Below are 14733 nucleotides of genomic sequence, written 5' to 3'. Positions count from 1 at the left end.
GCTGCAAATGCCAAGGAACTTCCTGCCGCATGTGGATTGAAAGGGCCAGCCGCTCTGAACTCTTATCCCTGAACCAGCAGGGCACCACTAAGGGAATTAAATGAAGTCAATCTGGTCAAAATCCCCCCAACAGCCTAAACTTGGAGCGCTACCTCGTGACAATGAAGGTGCTCATTGCTTTTATTCTTTCAACTTTACTGTAGTTTGCAAAATTTCACAAAATTTCAAGAAAAATGTATACATCGGCTCTATTTTTATATATTTACCTCTTTGCTCTTGTGTTACATGAGGTTTAATCAGTGCTGTAGTGTGTTGAGGAGGAAAGAAATATTGTATGTCCCTTTCGGCAGCTTCTAATGAATCACTTCCATACAACTGGTTGATAGGCAAACTCTCCATTGCAAATTGTGCGCATAAACTTTGAAAAAGAAGTCAAGTCAAAAACTTACAACATGACATATAATATAACACAACATAACACAATGTAAAACTATTCCTATTTGCATTGTGCAAATGGAAGTAACTGCAGAGTGGCTTGGGGCATGCTACTTCCTTCCAGGGAGGAACAGTCATTAGGAAGAAAGGACATGAACATTCAATAATCATCATAGTGGAGACTGACAGCTGTGAAGATGGAATGAACGCCCTGGTGCAGTGAAAAAGCACAGACTATGGAACCCTGGTGGCATCACTTGTTAGCTATGTGATACTGGGCAGTTAGTTCCCTCCTCTGTGCTTTAGTTGTGTCAAACATAAACATGATAATAAACCCTGTTTTGGAAGGAGATCTTGAGGATGTAATAAGATGATGTATTTGAAATATATGGTACATATTAAGCTGTCAATAAATATTCCTTCCCCTCCTTTCATGACTAAATAATATCAAGCACTGGAGAGAGATGGCATTTGACCCTATACCAAAGATACCAAATTATAAATATTGAATCCAGGAGACACTGCGGTGGAACCCTCCAGGTAAGCAAAAGCAGCAATAAAAGAGGAGCATACAGGATGGCTTTGTGGAGAGGGGCAGGAGTGACGTTGATGGTCATGGACAATCCACGTTGGGGTAGACGGTTTATTCTGGTTCCATTTCGGTATGATAGATGAATACATAGCTCTAAAATCAGTTATCGTTCCTCAGTGTTTTTCAGTCGCCCCTTTTTCTTTCTGTCTCTCCATTCTATTTATATTTTAGTAGAGGAGACACTTATTGCTCATTACATTTTCTGCCCTTTACACACAGTCCTAAGCAAGCGACCCACAAAATCCAGCCACAGTGAATAACCTCCATTCTTGTTAATAGGCTGACATCACTGGAAACTTGGCTTTCTGTCCTCAACTTAAAGACCCTCTTCTTGCCTCTCTGGTTTCAGTGACCATTTCAGATTTCCTTTTTTCGTTATCCAACTTGACCGTCCCACTCAGCCCTTGGCTGTTCTCACACCTCTGGTTTGAAGATATTAGCCGACTAAGACCCTCGGAGCCTGTGATTGCCAGGGATGGGGGATTTGCCCAATGAATGATAAAAACAGCCTAACCCATCATCAGCACTGACTCTATTCAATGCAGAGAATACAAGCAGCCCCTCTGTTAGGCTGTTAGACATGGTTATTGGAAAAAGTAAGTGTGTGTGTGTGTGTGTGTGTGTGTGTGTGTGTGTGTAAGGATGGGAGAGAAGGGTTGCTGTGTTTCTCTTGCATGCAAGTGACCATATTTCAGATTAAGCAATGGGGGGTGTAGACTATGAAGCCCAAGGGCTGGAAAGGGCAGAGCTCTGCTGATGGAGTTATTTCTAAAGCAACCTGGAAAAGGGGGACCAATCAAAAATAATGGTTAAGAGTCATTGTGAACTTGTGGCAACATTAGGGATCGTAAGGGCTTAGGATGGGAACTCTCCCTATAATAGTGGGGAGGAGAGGGGCAATTACTGAGTTACTTCACCTGGAGAAAGTGTCTCTGTGCTGGTAGGTAGCCTCCACACTTGGAACCACAATTTCTAGAAGAGTGTGCCTACGTGCATAGGCCAGGTATTGATAGGAATTCTCTCTGATGCCATGTATCGCATTCTCGGCTACATTTCATTTAAGAGGTTCTGTGGCACCCTGCTCATTCCACATAAAGAGTGTCCAACATATATTATCCTTTACAGTAATTGTCTGGCATGGGAGCAAAGACGTAACTGAGTAGGGCTAAAAGGAGGGGTGAAATATATCCATTCAGGACAAGTCCAATTCATGATCTCCCACCCAAAAGAAAACATTGCCACTTTTATATACATGATGTTTCATTAGTCCTGTTATTTATTGTGTCACTGGGTATGCAAGTTTGCTGTGCCTGATGAAGCATCTTTATTCTTGCTCACTTAAAGGAGGGCTGTTCTTCCCCTGACTTCAGTCCTCCTCTGAAATCAGCACAAAGAATTCAAGCGAATTACAGTTCAGTTTGTTTCCATCAGCTACATGCCAAGGATGGAAATGCATGAGATACTATCTCCCTCCTCTAGCTGAGACCAAGCCCAACAGCTAAGATCAAAAAATATTTTTAAAATGCTGCCTAGGTAACAGTTAACATGCCAGGGTTGAGCTGATTACAAAGTTCTAAGATTCATCAGTACATTAACTTAGTAAATGTTCCTACCAAATTGTAGGCTACATATTGTTAATCATCATTGTCTTGAAACTCTTTTTTTTTTTTAACATCTTTATTGGAGTATAATTGCTTTACATTGTTGGGTTAGTTTCTGCTGTATAACAAAGTGAATCAGCTATACGTATACATATATCCCCATATCCCCTCCTTCCCAGCCTCCCTATCCCACCCCTCTAGGTGGTCACAAAGCTCCGAGCCGATCTCCCTGCTATGCGACTGCTTCCCCCTAGCTATCTGTTTTACATTCAGTAGTGTATATATGTCCATGCCACTCTCTCACTTCGTTCCAGCTTACCCTTCCCTCTCCCCGTGTCCTCAAGTCCATTCTCTACGACTGCATCTTTATTCCTGTCCTGCCCCTAGGTTCTTCAGAGCCATTTTTTTCCCTTAGATTCCATATATATGTGTTAGCATATGGTATTTGTTTTTCTCTTTCTGACTTACTTCAGTCTGTATGACAGACTCTAGGTTCATCCACCTCACTACATATAACTCAATTTCGTTTCCTTTTATGACTGAGGAATATTCCATTGTATATATGTGCCACATCTTCTTTATCCATTCATCTGTCAATGGACACTTAGGTTGCTTCCATGTCCTGGCTATTGTAAATAGTGCTGCAATGAACATTGGGGGTGCATGTGTCTTTTTGAATTATGGTTTTCTCTGGGTATATGCCCAGTAGTGAGATTGCTGGGTCATATAGTAGTTCTATTTTTAGTTTTATAAGGAACCTCCATACTGTTCTCCATAGTGGTTGTATCAATTTACATTCCCACCAACAGTGCAAGAGGGTCCCCTTTTTGTCTTGAAACGGTTATGATCAATTAAAGAATCTGAAGCAACTATCACACCCTTCTCGAAAGAATTTCTCCTAAATAGTGCATGGGGCAGATATTTCTGCCAAGATATGGCCTTTTGTCTGGGTAGCTACCACTTACCAGTATCAAACCAAGCAGCCCACAACCTTCTCTTGCAAAGCCTGAGAAGAGAACCTTGGACTAGAGCTCTGGTTCTTATACCCCCATTATCCCCCAAAAAGTCATGATGGCTCGTATGAAAAATGTTTGAGATCCATGACGTGAATCATACCTGTCTGGAAGGTATTCTTTGGCTTCTTCCACAGTGCTTGGTCCAATTAACTGTTTCCAGTGTCCTAAACCATTTTCTCTTACTAAAACAAGGACTAGAGATGGACTGCTGTTAGAAAAGAAAAAACAAAGTTAATGAAAGGCTGGCTTGTAGCTAATTATAGGTAGATAATACAAGTGTGTTTGTTAGACCAAAAAAGTAAAATAACTCTTTTTATCAAGAGTATGAAATTAATTTCTGTTGGTGTACTCTGAAGAGCATGTTCATGAAAGAATGGAAGCGGAGAAAGGAAGGGAAGAGAGGGGGCTTGGTTCTGATAGAGTGGTCCCTATATCATCCCCATGCTCCTGCTGATTTATATACCCTTGCTGGCTTTCTGCCCCAGCTGCTGTTTCATTTACTCTTCTAGAAATCTGACAGATTTCTAGCCTCCCATTCGTCTTCTAGGACTAGTGATCTTTAGGATTACCAAAGTCCTTGAGAGTCAGTCACAGCTCTCTTACTTGGACTTCATGATGCTGCACACTCTGGCTTCTGGCATTCAACTCAACTGGACTCCAGGGGCTTCACCCAGAACCTTGCATTGCTCTAATAACATTCCAGGAGGACCAGAGAAGACACACAGTTGAGCAGGGAATCAAAATGGGAGGGAGATTGGCAAAGAAGTAGACTCAGCACATCTTTACAGAATTGAGAGATTTGGCACCTTGTACAGAAAGCAGGGTTAAGAGGTTTAAATGATTCAAATATAAATCAGACTGTGCTTTCTCAACCTGCAATCTGTTTTACCTGGTCATATTTTCTATGAGCTTTCCAAAATAATCTTTATTTTCATATTCCATGCACAGTGTTTTTGCTTCTTCTTCTGATAACGCTATTTGTCTCTGCATCAGTATTTTAAAGCCTTCATCTTGAATAATATTCAAAACATCCTCTAAATAAAAAGTTATAATAAGTTTTAAAGTGCTAGATTATTGGTTATACACACAATACAGACTGTATTATCATGAGGACATAGAATGCATTTTATTCTCATATGAAATTTAAGTTTATCAAAGTAGCTTATTAGATTTTAATTTAAGATGAATAATATTCTTAACATATCAAATTTATGATGCCATTTCCAGTTTTTCAGTGGACCAAAATCTATAGGTTTGGGGATGGGGGATTTATAAAAGAAAAAATTGTATAGTCAGATAAGTTTTATTTCACACATAAAGTTAATATAATGACATTCTCAGATGTGCTAGGGCTCAGAAAACAAAATAATTAAGTACATTCTTTTTTTTTTTTTTTTTTTTTTTGTGGTTCGCAGGCCTCTCACTGTTGTGGCCTTGCCTGTTGTGGAGCACAGGCTCCGGACGCGCAGGCTCAGCGGTCATGGCTCACGGGCCCAGCTGCTCCGCGGCATGTGGGATCTTCCCGGACCAGGACACGAACCCGTGTCCCCTGCATCAGCAGGCGGACTCTCAACCACTGCCCCACCAGGGAAGCCCCATATCTTTTTTTTTTTTTTTTTTTGCTATACGCGGGCCTCTCACTGTTGTGGCCTCCCCCATTGCAGAGCACAGGCTCCAGACGCACAGGCCCAGCGGCCATGGCTCACGGGCCCAGCCTCTCCGCGGCATGTGGGATCTTCCCAGACCGGGGCACGAACCCGTATCCCCTGCATCGGCAGGCGGACTCTCAACCACTGCGCCACCAGGGAAGCCCCCCATATCTTTTTTTAATGTGCTTAAATATAAGCTCTAGATAACTGAGAGAGGAAATATAGTTAAGTGATTAAAAAGTGTGAAATTAATGGACCTAAGGACTGTGGGAAGCATGAAAACTAGTTTATATAAGAAAAGTTCTATGTACGTCTGCTGTATACCTACCTGATTATAAACAAAATATAAATTGCAAAATACCATCAAAGGACATGTCATGTAAAAGTAACTTAACAACCACCATCTGTGTACTAAAACTTCAAAGAACATTAACAAAAGCTAAGATAATAGAAGAAATTGGAAGTGGGTTGGGGCTGAGAATGGGGAGAGGAATAAAACTCTGCTAAACTTGAAGCAAATTTACTCTTGATTTTGCAAGGTAATCAAATATGAGTTTAAACATACTTCAAACATGTAAAAACAACGTAAGTATAACTGATTAAAAAGATAGTCATCTCCCCAAATACTGGAAAAAGTAATTGCAAGAGGTGCTTAGTCCTTATAGCAAAATACTTAAACCAAAGATTACAGCAAGGAAGCATAGAAAACAGTAATAAACACAGTTGTAATTATAAAGCTGTGTGAATTAAGATCCTCTCCTAATAGAAAGAGTCTTAGATTAAGGCCAACCCATTTCCAAATTCAGAACACTGCATACTAAAAATTATGAGTCCAAGCTAAAAGCAGGAAAGTCTTAATTACCGAGCAATAAGGAATTATAATAAATGGAGGAAAATTCAAATCCAGAAGTTAAAAAGGGAACAAGAATAGACACCCAAGGCATCAGAATGAATGCAAATGAATTATTATAGATAAAAACAAAAGTTAAGAAATTATGAAAGAAATCCTTTTGCATTGTTTTTTGAAAAAAATTGTAATGCTTTTTTTTTAAGAAAGTGAGCTTCTAATAAATCTAATCCAGCAAAAACTAAGAACAGACAAATAAAGCACATTATGAGTGAGAAATAGGTACAATTACCCACCATGATATTAAAACAGTTTTTGGTGGGTGTCCTAGGCTAGTACATTTGAAGGTAAAGAAATGAATTTCAAAGGAAGTATAAATGGCCATTCAATGATCCAAGAAGTTTTAAAAACTGGAAGATAGGTAACTATGGAAGAAATTTAAAAACTTGTCTAAAAGCCTACTTGTCCCCCCAAATGAGGGATCAGCTTAGGTAGCTTAATTAATAAATTTTAAGTTATGTACAGTTCATCTGACACTTAAAACTCTCCCAGTGTGCTTAACATAAAGAAAAGTTAGAATAATCCTGACACAATACCTGGGAAAGATTAAAGAACAATATTTTAACTAAAATAAATATTATCAAACCAACTCCAATAGCATGGTATACACATGAGCTATGAAAGTTTATTCACAGAACCAGGGGGAGGATGAACTTTTAAAAATCTGTTATAATCGTATCAATAGGTCAGCAGGTCAAAGAAGAAAAAATATTTCATGTTCATCTCAGTAAATAACGAAAAAGCATTGGATTACATTCAAAATTGTTTTGTATCATGTGGCAGATAAAAAGATTTTGGAATATAGAGATTTTTGCCTAAACTCTAAAGCCAACATCATAATTGAAAACACTGGAGGCATTAATATCAGTCAGGGGTAAAACAAAGGCAAGACGTTACCCTAATGGCCTTCAATTATTTAACATTTTTCTGGAAGTACTAAGCAATCCATAAAGATAACAAAAAAAATTTTTTTCTTTTTTATCAATATTTTTTATTGAATATAGTTGATTTAAACTGTTGTGTTAATTTCTGCTATACAGCAAAGTGATTCAGTTATACATATATACATTCATTTTTTAATATTGTTTTCCATTATGGATTATAATAGGATAATGAATATAGTTCCCTGTGCTATAGAGTAGGACCTTGTTGTGTATCCATTCTATATATAATAGTTTGCATCTCCTAATCCCAACCTCCAAATCCTTCCCTCCCCCTTGGCAACCACCAGTCTGTTCTCAATATCCATGATACTGTTTCTGTTTCATAGATAGGTTCATTTGTGTCATATTTTAGATTCCACATGTAAGTGATATCATATGCTATTTGTCTTTCTCTTTCTGACTTACTTAGTATGAGAATCTCTAGGTGCATCCATGTTGCTTGCAAATGGCATTCTTTCATTGTTTTTATGGCTGAGTAGTATCCCATTTTATATATGTACCACATCTTCTTTATCCATTCATCTGTCGATGGACATTTAGGTTGTTTTCATGTTTTGGCTATTGTAAACAGTGCTGCAATGAACATTGGGGTGCATGTGTCCTTTTGAATTATAGTTTTGTCTGGATATATGCCCAGGAATGGGATTGCTGGATCATATGGTAATTCTATTTTTAGTTTTCTGAGGAACCTCCATACTGTTTTCCACAGTGGCTGCATCAACTTATATTCCCACCAACAATGTAGGAGGGTTCCCTTTCCTCCACACCCTCTCTAGCATTTGTTATTTGTAGACTTTTTTTTTAATGCTGTAATACGCTACTTTATTCAAAGTGTCATATGGTCATTGTCCTACATAATAATTAATTGATAGATAATTATCCAAGTATTCAAATACATTGATATTTTATCATAAAATAATTATTTTGGTAGACTCTAATACAGTTTTTAAAATGATTTTACATATTAGCCGACTTGATCTTTATAATAATCCTACAAGCAGATAAAGTAGGATAACAAAATTGAACAAAATGGGTAACATTACGTTTGCATATAAGCTATTTGGAAAATTCAGGAGTCTATTTTTAAAAGGTAAATAGTATTAAAAAACATAATTCAGTAAGTAAAAATATACAGAAGCCACTGTATTTCTTATACAGAAAATAAATTTAGGGGGAAAAAGATGTCATTCACTATGGGGAAAAAAACTAGGAATAGTCCTGAAAAGAAATAGCATTAAAACAGCACCAACAACTATGAACAGCTGACCTTTTACTGAGTGAGTACTTCGGAGCAAAGAACATTGCATATATTACCATATTTAACAGAAAAATAAGATAACAAGGGCTATAATAAAGAAAACTTATATTTGAATAAAAGATGTAATAGAGGAATAGAGGTACACTATATTTCTTGAAAATAAATGAGAATATGGTGAAGATGTCAATTTTCTTCAAGTTAAATAATCCACATAGACTTTGTTTTAGAATTTCTTGAAGTGACCCAGAATAATTAAATGTCAGTAATTGTCAACATTTACCTAAAAAGAAGAGTGATGAGTTACCACGTAACTACTAAATGGCAAACATAGCAACCTGAAATGATCAGAAACTGAGGTTAAAGTCAAGCAGTGGGCCAGTGGGAGAGTGATACAGAATAACCAACTTCAAATTTTGTTTTCCCCCTTTTTAAATAACACCTTTATGCCATCCTCAAGTATCAGTACGGTTTGCACATCACAGTAGTAGTATGTTATTATACTAACAGCTACCACCAAAATTCTTCATAGGAGAAAATTGTATTTGCTTGGGAAAAAATATTTCAACAAATTATTAAGAGTAGAAGGTGAGATCTTTGCAACATGGTTGAAGGTGGATTTGCTTTGCTTAGAAAAATTGAAAAAAATTATATTCACTTCCCAGGAACAGGAGTCAGGATTTCGGTGGCAAACCAAACCAATATGAAAGGTGACCAATATGAAAGCAGAAACTGCTAAATACTACCAAGAGCTGTTGAACAGATGACAGGCCATTTGAAAGTTGGATTTGGCAATTTGGAAGTCGTTGGTGAACTTGACTAGGATAGTTCTGGCCAGAAGCTCAGTTGGAGGGGGGTCAGGAGTGGGTGAGGGTCAAGAAGACGATTCGCTGAGCCAGACAGCTCCCTGAGAAGTTGCCCATTGCCGAGGAACAGAGAGATGGGGTATCAGCTGACGGGGTGTGGGATCCAATGAAGTTTTTCTGGTTTTGTTTTTATTTCACTATTATGTTTATTATTATGTTGGAGCATGTTTCTGTGCTAATAGGGAAAGCTCAGTAGCAAGGGAGGAACTGATGTTGCAAGAAAGGAAGGGGCATTTGCAGATGTGAAATCCTTGGGGAAATGGGTAGAAATGGCATACCTGGACCAAGAAAAGGGCTGGTGTTTTTTTTGTTTTTTGTTTTTGGCCACGCTGCACGGCTCGCGGGATCTTAGTTCCCTGACCAGGGATCAAACCCCATCCCCCTGCAGTGGAAGCGCAGAGTCCTAACCACTGGACCGCCAGGGAAGTCCCAAGGGCTGGCCTTTGATGGATCATGCACACAACAGGGTTTCCTCCCCTGGTCACTGCTTCTTATTTACAGAGGAACCAGGTAGCAGAAGACACACCCCTCAACTTCCTGCCACCAGCACATCAACTGGATCTGTGTGTATCCAGCCCTCTTTCCCTCTTGCTATATAGAAGAGAAATCTCTTCTAAGCCCAGTCCTATGCATCTTCTACAGAAATTATTTCCTCCCAATTCTCAGTGACCTTAGCCTGTCCTAATCTTCTCTCTTTTTCTTGTATCTTCAGCTGTTCCTTCTCTGCTGGTTGGTTCCTTCCCGTGAGCCTTTATCTACGATCAGAGTTTTCCAACCTCAAAATAAAATAACAGTTAAAAATCTGTCAAATATTACTTCTTTTTTTAAAAATATAAATCTGATTCTTTTTTTAAAATTAATTAATTAATTAATTAATTTTTGGCTGTGTTGGCTCTTCGTTTCTGTGCGCGGGCTTTCTCTAGTTGCAGCGAGCGGGGGCCACTCTTCATTGCGGTGCGCGGGCCTCTCACTGTCGCGGCCTCTCTTGTTGCGGAGCATGGGCTCTAGGCGTGCGGGCTTTAGTAGTTGTGGCACATGGGCTCAGTAGTTGTGGCTCACGGGCTCCAGACACGCAGGCTCAGTAGTTGTGGCTCATGGGCTTTGTTGCTCCGTGGCATGTGGGATCTTCCCAGACCAGGGCTCGAAACTGTGTCCCCTGCATTGGGAGGCAGACTCTCAACCACTGTGCCACCAGGGAAGCCCCAAATATTACTTCTTTAATTCTGGCTTGTTCTGGTTTCATTGTGTATAATCTCCCACCCCAATTTTGAGACTGACTTTTGCTGCAAGCACTTCACTGAAACTACTCAAGTTTCCCCTTTTCCTGGCTAATTCAAACTTGACTTCTTTAGTCTCTGCGTAAACAATTCTTCCTCCAAGAAGTTTCATGTAACCGTCCCTGCTTGGCTAAGCCATACTTATCCTCCCACTCAAATACGGGCTGTGTGTCCCACCTATTTGATACCCAGTGAGGCATCTCTTATCATAGCACTTTCCACACTCAGCTGTTATTACCAATTACTTAGATGTATTTTTCAGCAGATCATTTTACTGGTTGGGATAAAGATTATGCTGTATAGCAAATTAAACCTAAAACCCTAGTGGCTCAATACATCAGAGATATCACCAATGTTACATGTTCATAATAAAGCTGCCTATAGCAGCTTTTTTATAATAGCCAAAAACTGGAAGCAACTAAGATGTCCTCTAATAGGTAACTAGACAAACTTTGGTATATTCATACAATGTAATGTTATTCAGCTATAAAAAGAAATGAGCCACAAAAAAGACACAAAGGAACCTTAAGTCTATATTGTTAAGTGAAAGAAATTCATCACTGTATGATTCCAAGTGTGTGACATTCTGGAACATGCAAAATCATAGAGACAGAAGAAAGATCAGAGAGTGCTGGGGGTTGGGAGGGAGGAATGGAAGGATGAATAGGAGAAGCACGAGGGACTTTTAGGCAGTGATTCCACCATGTATGATACTGTAAAAGGGATACATGACATTATGATTTTGTCAAAACCCATAGAATGTACAAAACAAAGAGCAAACCTTAATGTCACCAATGAACTTTAGTCAATAACAATGTATTGTTATTGGTTCATTAGTTATAAAAATGTATCATAATAATATAAGATACTAATAGAAGAAGCTGTTGCAGGGGCAGGCATATGGGAACACTGTACTATCTTTCTTAATTTTTCTGTAAATCAACAGCTATTCTAAAATATAAATTCTATTCATTCAAAAAATTATGTACATATTGTTCAGGGTTTAAAAGGCAAACAGAAATATCCAAAGAAGAGAACTCTAGGCCCAGATAGCTTCACTGGTAAATTCCAGTAAATATTTAAGAAAGATGTAATATCAATTCTACACCATCTCTTCTAGAAAACAGGAGTGACTGCTTTTCATCTCATTTGATGAGGGAGGCCTGTGTTACCCATTACCCTAACACCAAAACCAGATAAAGACGTTACAAGAAAAGTCCTCAACAAAATATTGAAAATTCAAATCCAGCAGTATGTAAAAAAGGACAATATACAACCACCAAGTGTGATTTATCTGGAGAATGCAAGGCTGGTTCAATATTCCAAAATCAAAGTAATTGCCGTATTATTAAACTCAAGAAAAAATTTTGAGAAAATACAACATCCATTCATGATATTAAAAAAATAAAAACCAACACTCTCCCAAAACTAGGAATAGGTGGGAATTTTCTTAATTTAATAAAGGGCATATACAGCTAACATTGTACTTAACGGTAAAAGACTGAACGCTTTTACTGTAAGATCAGGAGCAAGGTAACTTGTATACTCTCATCTCTCTTATTCAGCATCATACAGGAAGTTCCAGCCAGTCCAATGAGGCAAACAAAAGAAATAAAAGGTGTCCATATTGGAAAGGAAGAGGTAAAACTGTCTCAATTTGTAGATGATATTATTGTCTACATCGATGGTTCCCAATCCTTCAAGGGTGCATTTAACAACGTCTGGAGATATTTTTTGGTTTTCACAACTAGGAGGTGAGGAGATGCTACTGACATGTAGTGAGTAGAGGCCAAGGATGTTGCTGAACATCTTCCAGTGCACATGACACAGCCCCTCAACAAAGAGCATAACCTAGCCCAAAGTGTAAGTAGGTCTGAGGTTCAGAAACCGTGGTCTACATAGAAATTCCCAAGGAAACTACGTCAAAGGTCCTAGAACTAAGTAGTTTAGCGAGTCAGAGAATACAAGGTCAACATACAAATATCCATTGTATTTCCGTACACTAGATATAAAAAAGAATTAATAGCGTGAATTTATGGTTTGTGTTCTTGCTCTGCCAATATTCACTCTACTCTGTGAATATGGGATGAAGTTAAAAATAACTAGCACTTTTTAAGTGCCAGGCACTTTATTTATGTTTTCTCACTTTAGTCTTCTGAATTTAAGCATGAAGAAATAGACCTGGTAAAGTATCCTTTTTCAAATCACACTCTTAATGAGGGTTTCACCCAAGCTTTGAACTAAGGCATTTCAGACATGAATGCTTCTAATCTATATTATGTAATAATTCTTGCCCTGTTAAAATCTACCCTGACAAATTCCTAGGTTAGAAAACACTTTCTGAATATTTTAATTACAAAAATGTTTTATTCTTTTTATTGAGAAATTAGTAAATTAGTGTTAACTAAATATATAACTTCAAGTGCTTTTTCTTAAATGTTAAATTTCAAACTAGTATCTTTTAATATAATTATACTAGAGCTTATTCAAATCCCATGTACAAAGTAGTTAAACAATTTATACTTTATTCCTTACCTTTCCTTTCATTAAAGAGGGCTGGTCGAAGTAATGCCAGTATCTTTTCTAATTTTATGCCTTTAATTTTTTTAAAATCAGGGATGAAGACGTCAATAAACTTAGTATTACTTATATTCTCTTCAACATCACAAAACTGAGATATTTGTTGTCTTTCCAGGTATTCTTGGAAACTGTTGAAATCCAAAATATAATTATAAACTGAAGTTTAATAATCATGCCAGAAAATTAAAATTGATAATATGTTCACAAATAAATTAGAGTTTAGTAAAACAAACAAAAATTGAATTTCACACAAAGGTAAGTTATATCTCTCTGTCATATCAAAGAATATGTATTTAGTTCCACCTTTATTGAACCAATCCAAAAATCAGTTACATGAAATCATGTATGTTTGATTTCATGAGAGGATTTTAAGGAGACCAAATTAAAATATGTTTAAAATTTTTTTTCTTTCCGCTATGTAAAGCTTTCCAGATAGTTTCTATTTTTCCTTTTAATTTTGTCTGAATCAAGGCTTATTTAGGAATACATTTCATGTTTTCAAATACATAAGACATTTGGATCATTTTATTATTTATTTCCAACTTTATTGGATTATAATCAGCAAATGCATGTGGTGAGATCTTAATTTTTAAAAATTTGTTAAGTTTTCTTTGTAAACAAAGCAAATTTATTTGTGGGATTTGAAGTTATATATTCATATTTCATAAATTATAGCTCATTTATTATACACAATTATGGAATATGTATTTGCCATCCCTATATATCCTTGCTTTTTTGTCTGCTGTGTATTGAGATCTCTGACCATAAAGTTATTTTTATCCAGTTCTTGTTTTTCTGGTACTTGTATCTTTATGTATGTTATCTATGTTGTTTGGGGCATACATTTTTTGACTACTCTGTCTTCTTCATAAATGTTTTCTTATACATCGTGTCCTTCTTTATCAAGTTTAACACTTTTAATGTTCAATTCTAATACTTTATTTTTCCTGACTAATTTTTTTTACCATTCCTTTATTTTTTTATTTTTCTTTGTGTCTTCTAAGTAGAATATAGATGAGTACAGTTTTTAAAACTTTTTATTTTGAAAAAATATAAATTGGCAGAAAAATTGCAAGATTGGGATAATGAACTTTAGATTCAACAACTGTCAGCATTTTGTCACATTTGTTCTTTCTCTTTCTCTCTCATCCCCCAATGAGAGTGTGTGTGTCTGTGTGTGTGTTTTGGCTTAACCATTTAAGAATAGACTGCAGATATTTTCACCATTCACCCTCCTAAATACCTCAGGAAAGTTTACACTGATATAAGACTATTATCTCATGAACAGTCCATATTCAAATTTCAGCAATTTTATAATACTCTCCTATTGATAGTAATTTTTCCTAATCCTGGATCATACATTGCATGCAGTTGCCTGAAGTGCCTAGTCTTCTTCAACCTCTAACAATGGCTCAGTCTTTCTTGTCTTTTCTTTTTAATTTCTTTTTTTTTTAACATCTTTATTGGAGTATAATTGCTTTACAGTGGTGTGTTAGTTTCTGCTTCATAACAAAGTGAATCAGCTATACATATACATATGTTCCCATTATCTCTTCCCTCTTGCGTCTTGTCTTTTATGATACTGATATTTTGAAGACTCCAGGCCAGTTG

The 14733-nt window shown here is 37.1% G+C and overlaps 2 protein-coding genes across 2 annotated transcripts in view; one reads left to right on the top strand and one right to left on the bottom strand.

Annotated features, from left to right (window-relative positions):
- The window catches only part of PNPLA8 (patatin like phospholipase domain containing 8), a 137698-nt gene that overhangs the window by 9350 nt on the left and 113615 nt on the right, over positions 1–14733 (top strand). The gene's annotated exons all lie outside the window — the stretch shown is intronic.
- The window catches only part of NME8 (NME/NM23 family member 8), a 36764-nt gene that overhangs the window by 1433 nt on the left and 20598 nt on the right, over positions 1–14733 (bottom strand). Inside the window, exons 10-13 of the mRNA XM_060108797.1 lie at positions 13078–13250; positions 4534–4678; positions 3745–3852; positions 267–418 (exon numbers count right to left, since the gene is read on the bottom strand). Coding sequence (XP_059964780.1) covers positions 267–418; positions 3745–3852; positions 4534–4678; positions 13078–13250 — 578 coding nt within the window. The remainder of the gene's footprint in view (positions 1–266; positions 419–3744; positions 3853–4533; positions 4679–13077; positions 13251–14733) is intronic.

This window comes from Mesoplodon densirostris, chromosome 9 (genome assembly GCF_025265405.1).
Source record: "Mesoplodon densirostris isolate mMesDen1 chromosome 9, mMesDen1 primary haplotype, whole genome shotgun sequence".
Taxonomy (NCBI): Eukaryota; Metazoa; Chordata; class Mammalia; order Artiodactyla; family Ziphiidae; genus Mesoplodon; species Mesoplodon densirostris.
This window is presented reverse-complemented; position numbering and strand designations above follow the sequence as displayed.